This window comes from Dreissena polymorpha, chromosome 1 (assembly GCF_020536995.1).
Source record: "Dreissena polymorpha isolate Duluth1 chromosome 1, UMN_Dpol_1.0, whole genome shotgun sequence".
Lineage (NCBI taxonomy): Eukaryota > Metazoa > Mollusca > Bivalvia > Myida > Dreissenidae > Dreissena > Dreissena polymorpha.
In genome coordinates, this window is record NC_068355.1 from 63,845,135 (window position 1) to 63,870,962 (window position 25,828).

A 25,828-nucleotide genomic window follows, 5' to 3' on the forward strand; every position below is an offset into this window, starting at 1 on the left:
TATAGTAAAATCATGTCTCACCTAGACAAACACAACATCTTGGCTGACCAACAACATGGCTTTCGGCGAAGACGCAGTTGCGAATTGCAACTTATCCTCACCCTACCGGACCATGCTGCATCCCTTGACGCTGGCAAACAGATCGATGCGATTCTACTCGACTTATCGAAAGCCTTTGATGTTGTTCCGCATCAACGACTCCTCATGAAACTGAGTCATTACAGAATCAGAGGTTAGTCCTAACCTGGATAGAAAGTTTTCTATCTGGTCGAAGCCAACGGGTACTAGTTGAAGGACAGTTCTCCAACACAGACAACGTCACATCAGCCGTCCCCCAGGGCTCTGCCCTTGGACCTCTGCTCTTTCTGGTCTACATCAATGACCTCCCAGGCACTGTTACCTCAAAAACAGGGCTTTTTGCTGATGACACTCTCCTATACAGAAGCATCAAGACAGCACAAGACGCAGTAACACTCAAGTCTGATCTGGATTCCTAACAGAGATGGGAAAAAGACTGGCAGATGTCCTTCAACCCTTCAAAGTGTGAAGTTATACACATCTCCAAAAAGCGGCACCCCATAAAGTCAGATTACCTTATTCATGGTCAGAAGCTCGAACCTGTAAAGGAAGGCAAATACCTTGGTGTGACTATCTCGGAGAACTTGTCCTGGAAACCACATGTAGCTGCAGTCACCTGGAAGGCAAACAACAGTCTCGGCTTCCTGAGGCACAACCTGTCCAGCTGCCCTCCCACTGTCAAAGAACGTATTACTCCACCTTAGTGCGTCCAATACTGGATTATGCTGCTACCGCATGGGATCCTCACACCCAAACATGCATTGACCAACTTGAAGCAGTCCAGAGACGCGCTGCTCGCTTCGTGAAAGGGGATAAGCAAACCACAAGCAGTAGTTCACAGATGATAGCAGACATTGGATGGCAGCCCCTTCAGGCGAAACGCCAAACATCTAAGGTTACCATGATGTACTGTATAATCAATAACCTTATTGATATTCTGTCCGACAACTACCTCGGCCCTGCTAGAGGCAGCAGTATTAGATACATCATACCATACTGCAAAACTGACTACCTCCGACACTCCTTCGTTCCATCAGCAACAAGACTGTCGAACCAACTGCCTAACCACCTTATGACGTCTCCCAGTCTTGAAGCGTTCGAGGAAGGGAAGGTACCGAAATGAGCCACAATGAATTTGTAAATAGTTTTAAAAATTATTTTAACTGCGCCACACCGCGGTCTTTTAAACCATTTCTCTTGTACGACAATGCCCCAGAGAGGGATATAGTACAATAAAGGAAGAAGAATCGTCTTTTGCAAGCTCTATCTTAGCTTTGACATAAACATATTTGATGGTTTCAGCTGTGAGGATTTTAGAAATATCGACTATGTAATCTAGATTAATTTGTCAATTCCTCTAGCGAAGGTCACTTTACATTCATTGTATGCGAGCGCAAGGAACAAATCTTCCATGGGATCGTTAGCATGTGTGTGAAACTTAGAACATGTAAAAATGTGCTTTTTAACCTATTTGCAAATTATACAAAGCTAGAATATATTGATCAGAAAAGTGCGGGAGACAGTTTGAATCAAAACGTAAACAAACTGAGCCAGCTGTTCTTAAAACATTGCATGATTATGGCAAAGACGAAGGTTACTAAAAGAAAACACCCCCAAACAAAACCTGCTGAAAATAACATATCTAAGTCATCTTCAAAGTAGGTTGTTTTTTTCTTCATGATATTGATAGAAAGTAAGAAATCACGACAGTAGAATGTGTATCCGTTGTATCGGCCACCTTTTATCAATACAATTGATCTTTTATGTATAAAAACACACGTTTTTATATGTCAAGCTGTAGTTAAATGTGCACATTTGACCATACTGCATTAAAATCGATCAGGTTCTTGACCTACGTTAATGATATGAAAACAAGTATATCATCCAACTGTAAATTAATACTCTATGCTGATGACAGTGCTATTTTGTATTCACATAAAGATCCAAGTACCATCAGTCAAGTTTTAGGCAAAGAACTCGAGTCCTGTAGTAAATGGTTACTTGACAATAAGCTATCCCTCCATCTAGGCAAAACAGAATGTATTCTTTTTGGTTCGAAACGTAAACTCACCAAGGTGGACAATTTTCATATACAATGTAATGATCATGTTATAAAATCTCAGACGTATGTAAAATATCTTGGTTCTATTCTAGATGCTGATTTGTCCGGTACTTCTATTGTAAATAATATCGTCAAGAAGGTTAACTCTAGACTTAAATTTTTATATAGACAACGTGATTTTTTAAATAAAAGTCTTAGAAAAAGCTTATGTAATTCTTTAATACAATGTCATTTAGATTATGTATCCTCTTCGTGGTATTGTGGACTCACGAAACAGCTTAAGCACAAGTTACAAATAGTCCAAAATAAAATGGTTCGTTTTATTAACAATTCCCATTGTAGGACATCACTTGTTGTATCGCATTTTGAAGAACTTGGTTTATTGAACGTTGAAAAAGATGCAAGCAACTTCGGCTTAACCACATCCATAAGATTTTCTACAATAAATGTCCAAGCTATATGAAAGACAATTTTGTCAAATGTACAGATGTCCATCAGTATGGGAATAGATCCCGATTTAATTTTCATGTACCTCAAGTTGATGGCTTTACTAGTTCTTCATTTTACTACAATGGTATTACGGATTGGAATGCATAACCCGATAATATAAAGTCCATTGAATCGAAATTTACTTTTAAGAAACTTGTTAAGACACATCTATTAAATGATATGAAGGTAGACGAGAATTCCATGTATTTTTACTTTTAGATTTGTTTTATTTTTATGTAATTCATTATTTTTATGTTTTTTATTCGTGTCAGTGTATTATCATGTCAACTTTTGAAAGATTCACTTAATTCGTAGAAGAAATCATGTGTAGGATCATGTCGATTATATATTAAGAACTGAAAAAACAATATATTTATAGTCACGTATAAGATCTGTTCGACTAAATCCAGGGACCCCGTTGGAAATAAGCTTTTTCATGTTTACATGTCTAAGCTTTACGGGCTATCCTGTGTATACATCATGTCGTAATCTTATTTGGATCTGTGATAAATGGCACCATTCATGTAATGCATGTTTCTGAATATGATAATAATGCAATCTATACGTTACTTATTGCCTTGATTGCATTGAATTGTAAATTGCTTGACATGTATGCACAAATAAAACAAACAAAAAGGTTTTGACAAAATACTTGCTAGACTTGTCTCCTTGTACATACATGTATCTGGCATCTGTATCATGTACAATGTTTCTCCTAATATCGGCCCCTCTGAATGCGGTCCATACAATCACCGAAAAGCACTCAATTTCTGTCTATATATATGAAATGTATCATGTGTATGCAGTGTCATGCGAAAATAGATCTTATTTCTTAATTTCCACCTTCACACTTTATTAGCGCCGTCTTTAATTAACTCAGTAAATTAATTAATTTAATAAAAAATGTGCAACGGTGAGGTTGATCAATTCGCGTTGTTAATTTTTAAAGTAAACACCACTTCAGCAATAAATGAAATCAGTTATTTTGGCTGTAAATCCGATTTTTTCCAGTACAGTAGCCATGTTCGTGTGTATTGAGCTGATAAGATCACCACAGCAGGTTGCTAATACACAGTGTAGACTGAAATGAAATCAGTTATTTTGGCTGTAAATCCAATTTTTCCAGTACGGTAGCCATGTTCCTGTGTATTGAGCTGATAAGATCACCACAGCAGGTTGCTAATACACAGTGTAGACTTCCCCTGTTTTATTATAGTATTTGTTATAACCTGCTTGGAGTAAATGATGTGTATTCATTCGGGTCTGATGGCGTTATGTTAAAGATCATTTAATGCAAAAAGCTGGTTTTCTGACATAATTTTTCAATCATTTAAATTAAAAAAAATGAAACAATGAACATATTGTCGCGATGAAACATGATTTATAAATCAACCTGACGGTATAGTATCAGTTTTTAATTATGTGTAATTTAATTCTCAACTCTCGCTTAACTCAACATTCAATGGCACGCGCACTTAACAAAATTTTATAACATCAATAGTGTATCAGTATAGTTCTTTTTATAAATTATGTACAAATATTATATGCTATACATTGTTTTGTTTATTTACTCAAAAAGTACCAGAAAGAAACATTGTTATGTATAAAGCGCTTTACTTTTCCAAAATTCTACATTAAATAAAGAAATATCGTATGTTTTTGTTAAGTGTACGAGCTTGATATATTCATAAAATAGCAGTTTAAAAAAAAACAATCAGATTTATACCTTTAATTTGATGCAAATGAAAAGAAGAAAATTGAAGATAACCAAAAGTTATCCGCTGGATAAGAGATATCCAGATTTATGCAATTCGCTACCGATGTATTTATTTAACTTGAATAACACTATGAACTAAAAATGTTTTGAATTTATGTTAATGCCAAAATAAGTATATAACATTATGCCGCTGTTGGTTATTTTACTGTTAGTAACGCTCGATTGGTCATTTTCGGCTCGGGTACTACTTACATGTACCCCGGGTACTCTTAAGTAACTCATACTCAAAAATCATGTTGATGCAGTTTTTCTTAAGAGAAGTTTGTTTAAGATAATCGTTAGCGCGTTTTACAATGGATTTTGGGCAGGAATACAACTTGGGTACAGTCTAATATCGACCTGGTACGATTAAGTATATTTACCGCACCCGGGGTACATGTATAGGTAGTACCCGTGCCGACAATGGCCAATCGAGCGTTAGTAACCCATAAATACAAACATTTTTAAATTTGAACGGAAATAAGGAAATATCGTTTTTTTGTGAAGTTTACGCGCTTGATTTAATGTTAGCTGTTGAAATTTAGTCAACTCTTCGGGACACCCTCTTTTTACAGACTTCGGGCCGCATTACAGTCAAAAAAGAAAATGCATTGATAAATGTCCGAAAGGAAACTATACGATGCGTATAATGTGGGATTCAAGCAGACGGATGTTATGTTCCCGTCTTCAGACGCGGACAAGATGGCGATCAATATTCTGCAAAAATTTCATCCTGCAATGATAGCTAGGGCATCACACACCTATAAAAAACAATCGGTGGCGACAACTGTATGTTTAGATCTATTAAAAAAAGTTTGAATGGTAGTGAAGAGCAACATATTTTGTTGAGATTGTTATCTGCTCTTAAACTTATTAAAACGAAAGTTACTACAAATCTGATCAGTTCCTCGCCAGATTGTTATCTGCTCTTGAACTTATTAAAACGAAAGTTACTACAAATCTGATCAGTTCCTCGCCGATGACAGAATACTCAAATTTGTTGCATGATGTTATAGTTAGGAACATTTTTTCATGCATCGAGCTAATCTATGTGGTAAGCGCAGTAATAAATAAAAAAAACTGGCAGTACTGGTGTGACGATGCTTTTGAAGAGGATGGATATAAAACATCAATTTAAGTTTATCTACCGGTATATCACCACACTTGTGTATGTTGATACGAACATTTGGGTACGAGAAAAAATTTGGGTACGAAAATTTTGGGTACGAAAAAAAATTTGGTATGAAAAACTTTTGCGTACGAAACATTTTTGGTACGAAAAAAAAGTTTAGGGGTACGGGGAAGTAGTACCCGTGGGTAACTTGACCAATTGCGCGAAACTGGGAGGCGGGTCACATTCTTGTTCATTAAGTATGGCAATACTTCATGATGATTCTCGAAAGTAGGTATGAGCACATAGCCGGACCATGTGAGCTCAATTGTATGAGCACTTGACTATTCGAGTTCGCCCACGAACATATGGATAAGTTAACTAATAGCGAAATGACCTTATACATGTATATGCTGAAATCTAACAATCAAACGAAATATCAAACATGGTATGTACACTTAGGTGGTTGTGTAATTTCTGTTACTAATTTTGGGCATTAATACCTCATAATAAACACACGGTAGTATAAATATGCATGAAATATAACCATTTATAACTAATTTAATCTGTTCACACACAATAGAAACGCAATTTTTCATATATATAGAGAGAGAAAGTGAGTGCTTTTCGGTCTTCACATGAGGTGCTTTTCGGTCGGTACATTACCGATATTTATCCAATTTTGGGCATTAATACCTCATAATAAACAAAAGGTAGTATAAATATGCATGAAATATAACCATTATAACTAATTTAATTTGTTTACACACAATAGAAATGCAATTTTTCATATATATAGAGAGAAATTGAGTGCTTTTCGGTCTTCACATGAATTGCTTTTCGGTCGGTATATTGCCGATATTTACCATTTGAGGCAAAATGTAGTATAGACATACAGTCATATAACAATAACTAATTAAACCCGTTAACACACACTAGAAACGATATAATGCATATAAAGAGAGAGAAATTGAGTGTTTTTTGGTGCTTTTCGGTGATTGTATGCACCCTCTGAATGGTTGCTTAATTAGTTTTGTGACATATGTTTTAAAAATAGATTCTCAATCAAAAAATGTTCCAAAAATATTTATCCCTTTCTTGCACAAAGAAGTGCCTTATTAAACATCCCATCAACTTACTAATAAATAAATTAATAAGATTAAATGTAACTACTGTTAAAATCATATCATCACCCTGTAATAAACATAATGTACTTTCAAGTGAAAACCAAAAATCATGAAAATCATACGTCCACCTGTGTAATGAATCATCTAAAAACCGTAAAGATAAAGATACAGCATGACTTGTTTGATTTGACATTAATTTTGAGGAAATGTCTATTCAAAATCATTTGCAATATAATTTAGTTAATATGAACAACACAAGTTTTAACCAAAATTAAAATATTTTAAATGTCTCTATGCTACTTAGTTTTTATACAAAAATCATTGTACACCTATGCTTTCGATGCAGTTTCGTGATGTTTTACATAAGCAGCATATTTTTTGCGCGATTTTTATTGGAACAAAGAATGAACTGTACACACGAAATATACATGACTTGTGCACTGTTGATTTGAAGCTAGAATATGATAACATGGCATTAACATTAAAATTCAAAAGCGTGTTTGGGATTACAAATTTAATTATTGTCTAAGAGAATGCAACAAAACATTTACAGTTTTAGGTAATTAAATAAATTATAATTTGTTAAACTTCTTAACTTGGCAAAATAAATGTTATTAATGACAGTATGAAGAATAAATTGCACAATTTCCATGAGGATTACACTGTGTTGCCATCATCAGGCTCCTACATGTAAGTAACTGGCCACGATTTTGTGGAGGAGTACACTGATTAGTTTGGTAGGTACAGCAACGCCACAGAACCACTGAAACTATCCATTGATCATGAAACTGGGTTTTTCACACATAACTGATTCACATTTGTTCGCATCTTCAGTGTCATGGAGCCATACTCTTATACTTTAGTACTCGTTCAGTAGTAGGTAACCAATTTCGGTGTAAAATGAAAATGAACACAGCCAAACAGATTATCGGTACTGATTATCAATCACTCATTTCTACAATTCTGACTTTTAAAATTGGGGATTATGTATCAAATATTGAGTCCAGTGCATAGTTGTCAGATGTTGTTTATAGCAAAGCTTCATTGATGGTCAAGTGTACTGATGCAAACCTTGTGCAGTCAGAGGCAGGTTATCCTATGGAACACAAGGCTCAAGACCCCCGATTTAGACAGTTGATCCGTCAAGCTCGGCTTCAATTAAAAAATGTTTGGTTTAATAAAATCAAAATAAATGTTGATAAAATACAGGATTTTGCAGGAAATCATTCACAACTTTGATGTTTATATGCAACTTATTATTTGAATATGTTTTCTAAAATTTTCAGGATAAATAGTAAAGTTACCAATTTGTATGAAAACGCCGCTAATTTTCCCAATGGAAGGTTTCAAAAAAATATTTATATTTTTATATCTCAATATTTTGTTCAACTCCCATCCATAAAAGTTCAACCTTAGTAAATATATTACCGGTACTGAAAACACTTGTATTCTCAATTTTAAAGCATTTGAAAGCAAAAAAACAACACTAATTTCTCAATTTTAGTCAAAACGCAGTTAAAGGGGCCGTCCAACAGATAAAGTGTTGTATTGATATTTTGGGAAACTACGAGGATTGCTTATATACATGTAGCTAAACAATACATCCACACCGTCTATGAGCATGGATGGTCGAGTGGTCTAGGCGGGAGGCTTTTTACTCCAGGACTCCAGGGGTCAGTGGTTCGAACCCTGTTGAGGGTTACTTTTTTAAAAATTGTACTCTTGTTTTTTTACTGGAGATTTATAGTTGAAATTTTTAAATTTATCAATATTAAGCATTTAAAGCAGTTAATGACAAGCTTCAATACATGCCAAAATCTGTTGGACGGCCCTTTAATTTTCCCAATCCAAAGGGACTCAGCCTCATTCCCAAAACAGTAAAAAAACACACTAATACAGTGTCATCAATTCATTTATTTCTACGCATAATTTAATTGAAAAAAAAAAGTATCTGTATCATTATGGTCCTAAAGATAATTAATTATTAAAACAGTAACTGTACCGTATACTTATTAAACAAAATGCGAATTGTCAATTAGGCGGACAAAGTATACGATTTTACGTTGCTATGTGCACCTGTGTCGCTTACATGTATATCACTCTTATCAAGATGGCGGACAATGCATAACACAAATTGTCACTCTCAGCAAAAATACGATCGAATAACAAATGAGATCATACATGTACATATAGAAGTTATTAATAAAATGCATGTGATAATCAATGATGCATTAAACATTTTAAGATACCAAAAATGTATTTCATAGTACTCTATTCAGTGGAGGTGTGTCAAGGAAACTGAGGTTTGCAAATAAGCGTTTAGTAAACTCGCTAAGTTAAAACATCTAATATGCATCTTATATTGTTTTTTTAGCTCATCTATTTTTTGAAAAAAAAAAAGAGCTATTGTCATCACCTTGGCGTCGGCGTCTGGTTAAGTTTTGTGTTTAGGTCCACTTTTCTCATAAAGTATAAAGCTATTGCATTTAAACTTGGTACACTTACTAACTTTCATAAGGGGACTAGGCAAGCAAAGTTAGATAACTCTGGTGTGCATTTTGACAGAATAATGTGCCCTTTTTATACTTAGAAAATTTGGTTAAGTTTTGTGTTTAGGTCCACTTTATTCCTAAAGTATCAAAGCTATTGCTTTCATACTTGCGACACTTACTAACTATCATAAGAGGACTGTGCAGGCAAAGTTATGTAACTCTGACTGGCATTTTAACAGAATTATGGCCCCTTTATACTTAAAAAATTGAAAATTTGGTTAAGTTTTGTGTTTTGGTCCACTTTACTCCTAAAGTATCATAGCTATTGCTTTTAGACACGGAACACTTGCAAACTATCATAAGGGGACTGTACAGGACAAGTTGCATAACTCTGGTTGTCATTTTGACGGAATTATGGCCCTTTTTATGCTCCCCCCCCAAATTTTTTTTTGGGGAGCATATAGTCGCCGCTTCGTCTGTCCGTCCATGTGTCTATCCGTCCGTGCACAATTTTGCCCGGGCTAATAAAACTTTATGGGAAGCTTCATTACCAAGAGGGGATGTGCATATTATCAGCCAGTTCTGGTCGGATGATTTTTCACAGAGTTATGGCCCTTTGAAATTTTCCATTAACTGTACATATAGTGCAATTCTTGTCCGGGCTATTGCTATTTCTCAGCAACTAATGATCGGAATTAAATTAAACTTTATGGGAAGCTTCACTACCAAGAGGAGATGTGCATATTATCAGCGGGTTCTGGAGGGATGATTTTTCACAGAGTTATGTCCCTTTGAAATTTCGCATTAACTGTACATATAGTGCAATTCTTGTCCGGGCTATTTCTCAGCAACTAAAGACCAGAATTCAATGAAACTTTATGGGAAGCTTCACTACTAAGAGGAGATGTGCATATTATCAGCCAGTTCTGGTCGGATGATTTTTCACAGGGTAATGGCCCTTTGAAATTTTCCATTAACTTTACATATAGTGTAATTCTTGTCCGGGCTATTTCTCAGCAACTAATGACTGGAATTCAATGAAACTTTATGGGAAGCTTCACTTCTAAGAGGAGATGTGCATATTAACAGCGGGTTCTGGTCGGATGATTTTTCACAGAGTTATGGCCCTTTGGTATTTTCCATTAACTGTACATATAGTGCAATTCTTGTCCGGGCTATTTCTCAGCAACTAATGACCGGAATTCAATGAAACTTTATGGGAAGCGCCACTACCAAGAGGAGATGTGCAAATTATCAGCCGGTTCTGGTTGGATGATTTTTCACAGAGTTATGGTCCTTTGAAATTTTCCATTAACTGTACATATAGTGCAATTCTTGTCCGAGCTATTTCTCAGCAACTTATTACGGGAATTCAATGAAACTTTATGGGAAGCTTCACTACCAACAGGAGATGTGCATATTATCAGCCGGTTATAGTCAGATGATTTTTTACAGAGTTATTGCTCTTTGAAATTTTCCATTGTACATATAGTGCAATTCTTGTCCGAGCTATTTCTCAGCAACTTATCACGGGAATTCAATGAAACTTTATGGGAAGCTTCACTACCAACAGGAGATGTGCATATTATCAGCTGGTTATGGTCGGATGATTTTTCACAGAGTTATGGCCCTTTGAAATTTTCTATAAACTGTACATATAGTGCAATTCTTGTACGGGCTATTTCTCCCCAACTACTGACTGGACTTAAATGAAGCTTTATGGGAAGCTTAACTACCTTGAGGAGATGCGCATGTTATTAGGGGGTTCTGGTTAGATGAGTTATGGCCCTTTGAAATTGTTAAGTTGCTAAACCATCCATCGTATTATTTTGTCCAAAGTTATGCCCCTCAAGACGTTTCCTTTAATCTGAATATATAGTGCAATATTGTGACAAAAAAAAACTTTGGGGAGCATCACCCGTCTCCGACGGTTTCTTGTTTGACTTAGTAACTTTGAATATAAACTTTAAATTTATTGTTTACATCCACTTTACTTCTAAAGTATCAAGGCTATTGCTTTCAAACTTGAAATACTTTCATACTAGCACGAGGGTACTGTACCTGGCAAGTTGAATTTTACCTTGACCTTTGAATGACCTTGACTCTTAAGGTCAAATAATTAAATTTTAAAATTGCCATGACTTCGTTATTAATGATCAGATTTGATTGATACTTTCACAAAACAACTCTTACCTGACATACTACAATAGACTCCACCCAAACCATCCCCCCACCCCAGAATCCCCCCCCCCCCCCAAAAAAAAATGTTTATTTTTCATTTATTTTTTATTTTTTAAAGATCATCTTATAAATGACCACACCCTCACACTATACTCCCCCCCAACCCCCTCCCCCCCCCCACACATTTTTTTTTGAAACATGGTTAAAAATCAATTTTTTTTATTTTTATTATTTTATTTTTGAAAGATTGCCAACTATCCCAACCAAGAATCCCCCCACCTGAATTTTTTTTTTGCATTTTTATTTCTTTACCACACCCCCACACTACATGTATGCTACCCTCTCCACCCCACCATTTCTATCTTTTTTTATTGAAGCATTGAGATACATGTAGGTCCCTTCACCTTTAAAAAGAAAAATAGATGAGCGGTCTGCACTCTGCATCCGCAAGGCGGTGCTCTTGTTATCCCCCGCCATTGGCGGAGGGATATTGTTTTGGCGTTGTCCTTCCGTCCGGCTCTTTTGTGTCCGGAGCCATATCTTGGAAGTGCTTTGGCGGATTTCATTGAAACTTGGTATGAGTATATATTTATATAAGAGGATGATGCACACCAAATGGCATTGTACACCATTTGTTAATAACGGAGTTATGGCCCTTTGTATCTTGAAAAAATGCTTTTTTTGTGTCCGGAGCCATATCTTGGAAATGCTTTGGCGGATTTAATTGAAACTTGGTATGAGTATATATATGGATAAGAGGCAGGCCTTTTTCTGTCTATTTAGGGAAAAAGTACCTAGCAAAATTGGGATTTTTCGAGTCGCGAAATCTTCCAAATTGGGAAGAATTTTCATTGACAAAAGCCTTATTTGGGCAGGGGGTTTTCCAGTCATTTTGGATAACAATCATATAAATTATGGTTATATATTTTGTAGGTTGTTTAAAAAATAAAATTGAGATATAGAGTCTAATAATCATATGTCTTAAGACACTTCTTTAAAAAAAAAAAAAAAAAAAAAAAAATTCTATTTTTTTTATTTTTTTTAAATTGGGATTATTTTTTTTTGGAGAATTGGGTAAAAATATGCATATTTTGGCATTGGGAATGGGTCCGACTATTGGACCCGTGAGATAGGCAGAAAAAGGCCTGAGAGGATGATGCACGCCAAATGGCATTGTACACCATCTGTTAATAACGGAGTTATGGCTCTTTGTATCTTGAAAAAAATCTTTTTTTGTGTCAAATATAACATTTTTGTGTCCAGAAGCATATTGGCGGGGGATATCAATTCAACGAATTTGCTTGTTTATAAATTAGCTTCTCTTGTTGTGTTAAGACAGCATGCAAAATATTCTGTGTCAATGCAGCATGTGGGTGTATATGTCACGTCGGTGACAAAGCTCTATTTATAAATATACTTTTTATGCCCCCCTTCGAAGAAGAGGGGGTATATTGTTTTGCTCATGTCCGTCCATCCGTATGTCCGTCCACCAGATGGTTTCTGGATGATAACTCAAGAAAGCTAATGCCTAGGATCATGAAACTTCATAGGTACATTGATCATGACTCGCAGATGACCCCTATTGATTTTCAGGTCACTAGGTCAAAGGTAAAGGTCACGGTGACTCGACACAGTAAAATTGTTTAAAGATGATGTCTAAAGAATACTCATAGGCCTAGGATCATCAAACTTCATAGGTACATTGATCATGACTGGCAGATGACCACTATTGATTTTCAGGTCACTAGGTCAAAGGTCAAGGTCATAGTGACAAAAAACGTATTCACACAATGGCTGCCACTACAACTGACAGCCCATATGGGGGGCATGCATGTTTTACAAACAGCCCTTGTTTGAAAACCTGGTTTTGTGACAATTTTGTCCCTTGTTATAAACTGAATTACTGCCATGACTTACAGACGAAATTTGAGTTTAGTTCTGGTCTATTCCATATAATTGGTCTCTCAGAACCTGTGATAGTTTTTGCTTTGGCAGGGATGATCAGTGGGCATCCTTTAGCAGACTTTGTTCATGGCAATTGAGAAAAGCAATAAATGAACTAAAAAAACACGACAATGTTGCAACACACTATTCTGGTTGACATTTCTATCCCTTGCACAGTTTCCATAGGTTATGATTTAGTTTTATTCGCAAATGATATGATAGGCAGAAACTACTTGCTTCCAGTAATAAGAAATGTCATTTCTTTATTATAATTATTGTTAAACTTGAAAATATTTTAGCAGCATGCATGTAAGTTAAACATTATTATTAACTGATTGTTTCGGATGAAAACAACACATAGTCAATGATAGAGCATGCAATTATCACCATAATTTGAAAATTGTTATGAAAAAAGTCATGAGCCAAGCTGTGAACAAGTCCCTTTAAAAAAACAACCCTAAGGAGTCTTACAAAATTATCCTAGGACATAAATGAAATCCACACTCGGAGCTCTTGTATCATATGTCACATTAACATACAGGCAGCCATTAATTCTATTAGTTTACACCTATGGTTACATGCATAAACCAATCAGGTGATTAATGTGTTATTCAAGTTGTATACATATATAGTTTTCTAACATTCTGATTCTATTTAATCTTACAAACTGAAATGAAAGTGTACATCCGAATGTGTGAGCTATAAAATATCGAGGGATCATTTAATAGCAATGAATCTATTCACATACCAGTGTTGTTTCATTGATTTTTATGCCCCTGAAGGAGGGCATATAGTGATCGGACTGTCAGTACGTCTGTCTGTCTTTCCGTCACACTTTGCAGTTAGATTTCACATTTAGGTTGTGAAAAATGCTCATAACATTGTATGTTGCTTCAAATAGCAACTTGATGTTTGGCCATGTGTATCTCAAGGAGCTGCATGTTGAGTGATGACAGGTCAAGGTCATCCTTCACGGTCAAAGATCAAATATATGGCTTCAAAGTGGCGCAGAAGGGGGCATTGTGTTTCTGACAGTGCTCCAGCTAGGATTTGAAAAGGGCAGGGGGGCTTTTTTGTCAAAAGGGCACTTTCGACGCGCAGTATTTTGTGAAAAGGGCACGTACGACCGCGCGGGTGTTTCTGGAATGCTTCCTATTGCATGTAAATTTACATGTTATAAATTATTGTATTATTCCCATTATTATTAAACCATTCAAATATAATGTCTACAATGAGGATTAAAGTAATTACAATGTAATAAGAGATTTATGAATAATCATGTGTAAAAAAAAATAAAAATAAATTATTTTTGGGGGGGGGGGCAGGGCGGAGGTTCGGGGGGGCAGGGCGGAGGTTCGGGAGGGCAGGGCGCGGTGCCCTTCGATTTAAGCCTAGCTGGAGCACTGACAAACACATCTCTTGTTTACAAAACTTTGGGCATGGTCCCTTTGAATTGGGAACAATTATGCGGTTTTGACTTAAGTTGGGAAATAAATGTTGTTTTTTGGGTTACAAAGGCTTTACAGTTGAGATAAAATTGTTTTGAGTCTTACATTTTTAACCAGGTTTTCCGAAGGAAAAAACTGGTTATTAGATTGGCGAATGCTGGCTGGCGGGCTGGCGGAATAAGCTTGTCCGGGCCATAACTATGTCGTTCATTGTCAGATTTTAAAATCATTTGGCACATTTGTTCACCATCATTGGACGGTGTGTCGCGCGAAATAATTACGTCGATATCTCCAAGCTCAAGGTCACACTTTGAGTTCAAAGGTCAAAAATGGCCATAAATGAGCTTGTCCGAGCCATAACTATGTCGTTCATCGTCAGATTTTAAAATCATTTGGCACATTTGTTCACCATCATTGGACGGTGTGTCGCGCGAAATAATTACGTCGATATCTCCAAGGTCAAGGTCACACTTTGAGTTCAAAGGTCAAAAATGGCCATAAATGAGCTTGTCCTGGCCATAACTATGTCATTCATTGTGAGATTTTAAAATCATTTGGCACATTTGTTCACCATCATGGGACGGTGTGTCCCACGAAAGAATCACGTCAATATCTCCAATGTCAAGGTCGCCACGACTAAAAATAGATTTAAAAAAAAAAAAAAACTTACAAAGGGGGTTAATTTTTTTTGGTCATTTCAAAAGTTCAGTTTGAGTTTTCTCCCTTTATCAGATTTTTTTTTCACAATGAAAACCTGGTTTTGTGACAATTTTGTCCCTTGTCTAAGGTTAAACTAGGTAAAAGGTTCAGCTTGATGGAAGATGCCCCTTAATGTTGAGACTTATTTATTTAAGACTTATTTATTTATTTATTTATTCACTTTTTGGAAACCTTTGATTTTAATTTTAAGGTCCCATTTGGGGAAAAAAATAATTCTTCATTTGAGAATGGGTCGTTCTACAGGCACAAAATGTGAACAATACAAACACTGTGCATTTTTATATTTTAAAAAGTAGTCATGCCAAATGCGCTTATTGGGGTTGAAAAAGTTGTGTTAAAAGTGCAGTATATGACAATATTGTGTCAGGTGTAGATTGAAATTGGGTAGTGGGATTTACATTATTTACTAATGTATCTTCAATTAAAACTCAATTAAAGTAATTCATTTGTTAAAAGTAAAAACATGCTGATATTTATTTGTTCAGAGTAAAGAAACCTAGAGCTTCCAAGGACACAAATGCTACAAAGGAATCGGAGAGATCAAAAAGGGCTAAAAATCAGCGTGGCTGGAAACTGCTTGACAAGGGCCTAAGAATGCACCTAGAGAACATGATTGACAGCAGCATGAAGTGAGGGGCTTTGTTTTAGTTTTTGTTTGTACGGAACATTTAGTAATTACAAATATGAAATATATTTGAATGTCAGCAAATGGCAAGTCTTTATTTTAGTTCTCCAATTTGAGGTCATAGCACTATATTAAGTACTTTTTTCATCAAATTTTGGATTCCTAAGCAAGTCTTTCCAGGGGATGAGTACCGGTACATATGATAAAATACAGGGTTTTGAACAGTTGATTCTTTATATGCCTCACCTCAGTGGGAGGCCTTCAGCTATGCACTTGTCCAAGGTTACTACCAAAGATTGTTTTTTTAACTCTGATATGGTAGAGGTAGAACTTGCTCAAATTTTTACTGTTTAATGACTTTATTGTATAGATGATCTCGGCCAAACGAATTTTGGCTGAATTGATTTTGATTTCTGCTAAAGCATTTATATTTCCTAAAAAAAAATTGTTTATCTGAATTAATATTGCTCTACGGATTTTGAACAACTTTTCACAGCTGAATGTGATGAATTTATGGGAGGATTTCTGACTGCCACCAACTTTGGCACCTGAAGGGTTTTGTCTTACTGTTCACTTGAAATATATGGTGGATTTGTCTGCTCCTTACAACATGTGTTATTTGGACATCAGTGTCTGCGACACAATTCTAGTTTTAAATACTTAAATAGAAAAAAATACTTGTCAAGAAATGAATTGCTTTGCCATGTTATTGCCTCTAGGTGTAATCAAGTTCTAATCAAAATTTGTGAATTTTAATGTTACTGTACAACATGTATGCTTGCACTAAGAAATCTGACGTACTTGGTCTAATGATAACACTCAGATGTAAATTTAAAGTGATTTTGGTTTTTAATCTTATAGATTGGTGAAAAGCCGCTCCCAGTTATCAGAAAAAGATGATGTACAAAGAACACTATCAGATGTGTCAAGACAGTAAGTATTGAAGTGTGCTTTCTATACATATACAATTGACAGCATATGATATGTATTGTGAAGGAAAACATTTTTTAACAAGGGTAACAATGATTGGTTATGACAGGCATGATATAACAAGATTAAGAGATTCAAATATTGAATTTGGGGTAAGTCATTCCAGGTCACTGTTACAAAAAAAAGAACCAGTGTCAATATTGTTACTTTTGATGGTATTACACTAAAGTGTTCTATGTAGATAGTTTAGATTGCATTTGTAGGGATTTGGTTTTCTTTAGTTAGAAAATTTGACCAATTATGACAAAGCTGGGATAAAGCAAGCTTGTATGGGACATATTTTGGGATTGTGTTATGTGTAAGTACAATGTAAGGTCAAGGTCATTGTTACTAAAAAACGATGAACAGTATCCACCCAAGAACTTAACTGTTGATGGAAATATTGCACTGAAATTTTATATCATTTGGGGTCAGTCAGTTCAAAGTCACTGTTACTGAAAATATACAAATGGACACAAATGGTAGTTCTGATTAATAACTTAAGTTTGCATTGGCCAATCATGATGAAACTTAAGACGTATCTTGCATGAAAAGCTAGCATGGGATAGTAGTTGGGACTTCTGGTAATTGTGTCAAGGTCACGGTAAAGCTGGAAAGTTGTGGACATAACTGTTACTTGATTGGGCAAATACAATTTAGCCTAGGAAAATGCTAAAAAAACTATAATTATGCCCCCCTTTGAAGAAGAGGGGGTATATTGCTTTGCTCATGTCGGTCGGTAGGTCTGTCGGTCCGTCCACCAGGTGGTTTCCGGATGATAACTCAAGAACGCTTGGGGCTAGGATCATGAAACTTCATAGGTACATTGATCATGACTCGCAGATGACCCCTATTGATTTTGAGGTCACTAGGTCAAAGGTCAAGGTCACAGATGAAGGTCACAGTTACTGGAAATAGGCGTTAAAAGGATTAAGCATGGTTCAAGCAAGGGAAACAACTACGGTTTATGCATGTTCTTTTTATTACAGATTTGCCTCCCTTTAATTCATTCAAAATCTCATTTTACAGCAGAGATTCCAAATCTGACCTGTAAATGAGCCCCATATTTACTGCCAGTGCTAGGTTACCTTTTCCCATTTGATCATTCTTAAGTATTGGTATTGTAATGCTGCTACTGCTGCTGCTACTGCTACTGCTACTGCTACTGCTACTGCTACTACTACTACTACTACTACTACTACTACTACTACTACTACTACAACTACTACTACTACTACTTCTACTACTACTTCTACTACTACTACTACTACTACTACTACTACTACTACTACTACTACTACTACTACTACTACTACTACTACTACTCCTCCTCCTCCACCACCACCACCTGCCCCCCTTCGAAGAAGAAGGGGTATATTGCTTTGCTCATGTCGGTAGGTCGGTAGGTCGGTCAGTCCGTCCACCAGGTGGTTTCCGGATGATAACTCAAGAACGCTTGGGGCTAGGATCATGAAACTTCATAGGTACATTGATCATGACTCGCAGATGACCCCTATTGATTTTGCTTACTGGGGGGCATTGTATTTCTCAAAGAAATCTTGTTCAAATGTTAGATTTAAATATTTATTGTATTTACCACATAGACAATAAAGTAAAGGATGTCAGTAATGTTCATATGGTGAATGATGAAAGTATCATTTCTGCATGATAATATGTGCTTGCATAACAGCAGAATAAAGTAAAACTTTGTGCAAGATCAGTTTTAATGATTTTGCATGAGAACTGTATTTTATCGCGTTGATCTTTAGTGATCTAAATTATTTGTTATGCTCCTAGAACAGGTTCTGGGGGCATATTAAAATAGCACAGTCTGTAAGTGTGTTAGTCTGTCTGTCCGTCCGGATTAGTTTCCGCTCAATAAGTCAAGCAATTGTCATAAGATCTTCACCAAACTTCACGGAAATATGTAAGGCAATAACATCTAGGTCAAGTTCGATAATCGGCCAAATTGACGCAGACACTCTTGAGTTACGACCCTTGAATCATTGTAAAATTAATTTTTTTCTCGTTTCCGCTCAATAAGTACTCGAGCAATTGTCATCAGATCTTCACCAAACTTCATGAAAATGTGTAAGGCAATAACATCTAGGCCAAGTTTGATAATCTGCCAATTTGACCTAGACACTGCTGAGTTACGGCCCTTGAATCATCAAAATACTTTTTTTCTTGTTTCCGCTTATTAACTCGAGCAAACTTCAAAGGATCTTCGCCAAACTTCATGAATATGTGTATGGCAATAACATCTAGGCCAAGTTTGATAATCGGCCAAATTGACCCAGACACTTCTGAGTAACAGCCCTTGAATCATCGATAAATTGCGTTATTTCTCATTCCGCTCAATAACTCAAGAAAATGTGATAAGATTTTTGCCACACTTTTTGAAAATGTGTAAAATCATGAGATCTATGTCAAGTTCGATAATCAGCCCAATTGACGAAGACACTCCTGAGTTACAGCCCTTGAATCATCGAAAAATTGAGTTTTTAGCTCTACTGCCAAAGGCAGAAGAGCTTATGGGATGGCATGGTTTCTTTCTGTCTGTCTGTGCGTTAGACTTTTCTTGTTTATCCGATAAAGTCCACAGTTTTCATCCGATTCTTTTCAAACTTGTTCAGTGTCTTTGTATTAATGAGGACTCGAACCCTAATGATTTTCAGGTCACTGTGTCAAAGGTCAATTTCACAGTGACTCGAAATAGTAAAATGGTTTCCGGATGATAACTCAAGAATGCTTAGGCCTAGGATCATGAAACTTCATAGGTACATTGATCATGACTGGCTGGTGACCCCTTTTCATTTTCAGGTCACTAGGTCAAAGGTCAAGGTCACAGTGACTCGAAATAGTAAAATGGTTTCCAGATGTTAACTCAAGAATGCTTAGGCCTATGATCATGAAACTTCATAGGTACATTGATCATGACTGGCTGAAGACCCCTATTGATTTTCAGTTCACTAGGTCAAAGGTCAAGGTCACAGTGACTTGAAATAGTAAAATGGTTACTTTTTCTTGTTTATCCGATAAAGTCCACAATTTTCATCCGTTTTTCAAACTTGTTCAGTGTCTTTATATTAAAGAGGACTTGATACCTATTTATTTTCAGTTAACTGGGTCAAATGTCAAGGTCACAGTGACTCTGTTTATAGCAGTAGAGCGATTCAGGCCCTTATGGGCCTCTTGTTTCTCGCTTCCACTCAATAACTCAAGCAATTGTTATCCGATCTTCATCAAACTTCATAAAAATGTGTAAGGCAATAAAATCTAGGTTAAATTCGATAATCAGCCAAATTTACCCAGGCACTTATGAGTTACAGCCCTTGAATCATCAAATAATTGTGTGTCCGCTCGAAAAATGCTCATAACTTCTATGTCGCTTCAGATGTAACCTTCATATTTGGTATGCATGTGAATATAGACAAGGCCTTTCCATACGCACACAAATTTTGACACCTTTGACCTTGACCTTCAACTTATTGTCCACGTTTAGGTTATGAAATCTGCGTTTTAGGTTTCGAAAAAGCATTTTTTTGGGGGCATATGTTTTCCAATGGAGACAGCTCTTGTTTATGTTTATTTTGAATAGTTTTACATTACTTGATTTATCCTTAGTCTATATTGAAGATCGATGACTGTATCATGTTCAAATGTTTCCTTATAAATGACGTGAAATTTGGTGTGAATCTACAGGGTCAAGGCCAAGCTAGGTCAACTCATGGTTCCAAAGTGTAACTATGGCAATTTCAAGGAACTGAAGACCTCCGTGTTTGATCTTCAGGAAGTCTTGGAGAGAAATCAGCTGCAGATAAAGGAACTTGGAGCTGCTATTCGGCAAGAAGAAAGGTGACTAAAATTGCTATTGGGTTTAAAGTGACACTCAAAGACTCTTTCCAGTATTTAAAACAATTAAGTCCAGTTACACATGCATTAAACCCCCTTTTCATAGAGCAAGGCTCATATATATAACAGTGTTTACCTTGTGCCTTCTCTTCCAGGAAGGTATCAAGTCTGGAAGAACTGCGAGATAGCACAGAAAATGTGGAGCTCTCAGTAGAGGTAAGCAGTGATAGGAATAAGTGGTTGCCCATTCACCCAGGTCAAGTAGATTTAGTTTAAGACAAGGACAAAGTTGGTAGTAGTGCCAAGCAACTTTGTTTTAAGATGGGTTTGAAAAATTCCATTGGGTTATCAGTTTACTTTTAGGAAGAATGAAGATTGAGGCTCATAAAAGGTAACAATCTACAGTCAAACCTGAGAACAGCGGTCAGTCAAGGGAAATGTCCAAAGTGACCGTTGTCCACAGGTGACCATTGAATTCGGATCATAATTTTAAGATGGTTTGTCAGTTGGTAGTATTGCTATGTCGTTACCCCACCCAGTCAATTGCATACAGTGTAAAACAAAGGCTCATTAACTAAGCATAATAACAGAAATAACTTACGTGTGTACATGGAATAATACAGAATAATATCTTATAAATATCATATTGTTAAACTAAAGCAATGACTTTATCAACGCTGATATAATAGTTTACCCATGCATCTCGTTCATTCAGTAAATAAAGCTTGTCACATGCCGTTGACGTCACGTCAGTACAAGTCTAAAAAGCAGATTCGCTGTCATAAACTGATAGTATGGTGTAACTGTACCGTTCTAATTCAAAGAAAAAGATGCAAAAAGTTTGTTATATTTTTTTGTACGCAAACATCACACAAAAAGCAGAGCTTATTGCTATTACACGCGAACTTTTACCATGATTCAAACATTTTCAAACACTTGACTCGCTCCTCTAATGTGAGGAACTTACGTTTAACACTCATTGTTATTCCGTGATTTATTATTCCAATTGCTTTTAAAAGTGTTGTGTACGCTAGAAAGCTCTTTAAAGAATGATCCAAAAATGTTATTTTCAAATCGATACTCAATGTTGTAAGTACAATGCACTAATTAGCGGTCATTTAATTAGCGATAATTACTTTAAACGTGTCACAAACTCTGACATATTTTCTTTTGAAGATACCCCCACAATTATCCCGGAAAACAAACCGTCTCAACACCTTGTTATTTGTTTACTCGCAGCAGGCTGCTTTTATAACATCAAAGGCAATTACCACTATCAGACGCTTTAACCGCAAAATAGACAGACAAATGATGTGCTGTGCTTTTAATTTTTGCGAGTCAAGACGACTGACGCTTGACCGTTGATTTAAGGTCAAACATGAATTTCGGAGTGGAATATAGTGGCCGATGGCCGTTATGGACAGGTGGCCGTTAAACTCGAGTGTAATATAGTGTTTTTCGTCGGGGGGATTCCAGACAGACCGTTGTCTGCAGGTGACCGGTAAATTCAGTTTTGACTGTATAGAGTCATGTCTGACAATATTATATAGTTGTCTGATGATTATCTTTTAAATAAGTACTGTCCAACCTCATAAGAGTGCTCTGTCAATTGGAATGGCAAAACTGACCATTACAGTCGACAACAGTCGCTTTGACCATTTCCCTTGACAGGCCGCTTTTCTCAGGTTGGACTGTACTTAATCTCCATTTGTGGAAACTTGTCGCCAAATGTTTAGCTCACCTGAGCACAACATACTCAATGGTGAGCTTTTGTGATCACCTTTTGTCTGTCGTGCATTGTGAACATTTGCCTTGTTAACACTCTAGAGGCCGCATTTATAGTCTGATCTTCATGAAACTTGGTCAGAAAATTTGTCCAAATGATATCTAAGAAAAGTTGGAAAATAGTTCCGGTTGATTGAAAAACATGGCCACTAGGGGGCGAGGCATTTTTTCTAATATGGATATTTATTGCTGTAGTATACCATTTTTAACACTCTTGAGGCCATTGACTGATCTCTGTGAAACTTTGTCAGACGATTTGCCCCAATGATATATTTGACGAGTTCCAAAATGGTTAAGGTTAGTTGAAAATCATGGCCACCAGCATGCGGGGCATTTAGCTTTATATGGCTATAGTAAAACCTGGTTAACACTCTTGAAGTCAGATTTATAGTTCAATCTTTATAAAACTTGATCATTTGTTCTAATGATATCTTAGAGCACAAAACAGGTCAGTTCAATTGTATCTCAGGTGAGCAAATTTGGACCTTTCAGGCCCTCTTGTTTAATTTCTGGCAATTGGTGGTGTGTATAAGTGGGAACTCTTTTGACATGTGACCTCAGTTCTCAGGTGTTCTCTGGTGACCACATTTTAGATGATTGGTCAAGTCATTAGCCTACTCAGTGTTTTGCATGCCATGTAAAGTAAATCAAGAGATGTGTTTGTCAGAAACACAATGCCCCCTATTGCGCGGCTTTGAAGCCATATATTTGACCATTTACCTTGAAGGATGACCTTGACCTTTCACGACTCAAAATGTACAGCTCCATGAGATACACATGCATGCCAAATATCAAGTTGCTATCTTAAACATTGCAAAACTTATGGCCAAGGTTAAAGTTTTGACCCCGCTTTGAAGCCATATACATGTATTTGACCTTTGACCTTGAAGGATGACCTTGATCTTTCACAACTCAAAATGTGCAGCTCCATGAGATACACATGCATGCCAAATATCAAGTTGCTTTCTTCAATATTGCAAAAGTAATTAATTATTGCAAATGTTTAACCAAAGTTAAAGTTTGGAGACAAAATGACATAAGGACAGGCCAAAAACAATATACCCCCGATCATTCGATCCGGGGGCATAAAAAACTCATTGCAAATAATAAAGTATAATAAATTATTATTAATAACATGAATTATTTCTGTTGTATGATACTAATTAATATATTGTAAATTGATTTACAATCATACATAAACATAAGAATTTATCAATGACTCCTTTATATCGTTTATTCTGTAAATTGGCAAGTTCTGATTACATATGTTTGAATATATTTTGTAATAATGGACGTCACATGTAATTGACGTTAAGTGTGAATGTATAAAAATCCATGTGCATACATGCCGAAAGTTTGCTATTAAAGTTTCACTTAAATGTCTGTTTTGACAAAAGAGACAATCACTTATTCTTTTATCGCCTGCTAATGAAACATTTGCAACTTTGCAAGGTATGTTTTGTTGTTATCAGTGATGAATATCTATTGATTGTGATATGGTATTTTCCAACACCCTATTTTTTTGTTTCCTCACAGTGGGCCAGGTTTAATCATTTCAAAGTCACTTATCTGTATTGTACTTTGCAAAATTTAGGCAAGCATTATGTGCAATAACTCCTATCTCAACTTAGCTTGGGGTTACAATTGGGGCCCATTGGGTAAAGGTCACTGTTGATGAAAATAGATAAAAAGGTAAAGGTCAAGGTCATCCTTCAAGGTCAAATATATAAGGACATAGTGTTTCACAAACACATCTTGTTTTTTTTATGTAAATACAATAGTTTATACTATTTGTTTTACTGTTAAGAGTAAGTTTTCTTCCTATGGGCAGATACCCAAGAACAGTCTGCAGCTACCACGGCTTCAAAACCAAGAGTGACTTTGTCTACACCCATAGATCAACTGTGCATGTCCACATTTGTTGAAGAGATTTGTGAACCATTTAAAGGACCATAATGTCACAGTTATTGTTGCTTTCTTGCTTCAGACTGGATGTTATAGACAATCTGCCTAAGGGACAATCAGATCTGACCACAACAACATGTACAATGCTAAATAGTGATCATTGCAAACAAGCAATGTTTTTTAGACAGGCAGAATTTTAATTGTAGTTCTCATGTATGCATATAGACACCATTTCGGAAAGGCCACTAGGACTTGGTTTATGTGTCTGTGAACACATTGCTTGTTATGAATCTGATTGTTATGGCAATCAGCCACTTGAAACACATGCTTGGTTAGCTTGATTTTACCTTCAGATGAATATTTGCTTACTACTAGTTGATAAAAATTTGCTGAACGCATTCTTGGCTTTTTTTTTTTTGAGCTCTACTGGCCGAAAGCCTGAAGAGCTTATGTCATGGCGTGGTGTCCGTGCATGCGTGCAACGTTTTCTTGTTAACGCGATAAAGCCCACAGTTTTCATCCGATTCTTTTCAAACTAGTTCAGTGTCTTTAAATTAATGAGGACTCGAACCCTATTGAAAATGGGTTACATCAGAGTAAAAAGTCCAGAATTATCTCCCCTTGAATTTGAGAAAATTGTGAAATAAGGCTTGTTTACGCAATAAAGTCCACAGTTTTCATCCAATCATTTCCCAACTTGCACAGTGTCTTTATTTGAATGATGAGTCAAACCCTATTGAAAATGAGCAATATCGGAATTATAAGTCCAGAATTATCTCCCCTTGAATTTGAGAAAAAAATGAAAATCTTTAACATTTTGCCATAACTTTTGCAATATTGAAGATAGCAACTTCATATTTGGAATGCATGTGTATCTCATGGAGCTGCACATTTTGAGTGGTGAAAGGTCAAGGTCAACCTTCAAGGTCAAAGGTAAAAAAAAATCACAGCGGCGTAGAAGGGGACATAGTGTTTCCGACAAACACATTTCTGGTTTGTTTACATACAAAGTTCTATCCTTTTGAAACTTCAACGGATGTTTTATATCATCAAGGGCCAGAACCCCATTGAGAGTGAAGAATATTTGTCCAACTTATTGTTGAAAAGGAGCCATTTGAAGTTTAAATGTTACGTTTCTTCTTCTTTATGCGATAAATTTCTCATTCTGGGTCTGTTTATTTAAAACTTACTCATATTGTTCATACTATCAAGGGCTTGAGCCCAATTGATTCCAGCCAGTAGAGCGATTCAGGCCCTCATGGGCCTCTTTGTTTTGTGCAC

The 25,828-nt window shown here is 36.1% G+C and overlaps 1 protein-coding gene across 1 annotated transcript; it reads left to right on the forward strand.

The window, feature by feature from the left end:
- Positions 1–18: 18 nt before the first annotated feature.
- On the forward strand, positions 19–24,945 carry LOC127832366 (uncharacterized). Its single transcript, XM_052357804.1, has 6 exons — positions 19–1,736; positions 15,894–16,037; positions 16,895–16,966; positions 20,708–20,860; positions 21,013–21,073; positions 24,474–24,945. The coding sequence occupies exons 1-6, from the start codon at positions 1,504–1,506 to the stop codon at positions 24,519–24,521; spliced, it is 711 nt and encodes a 236-aa protein (XP_052213764.1). The 5' UTR covers positions 19–1,503; the 3' UTR covers positions 24,522–24,945.
- The last annotated feature ends 883 nt before the right edge of the window (positions 24,946–25,828 follow it).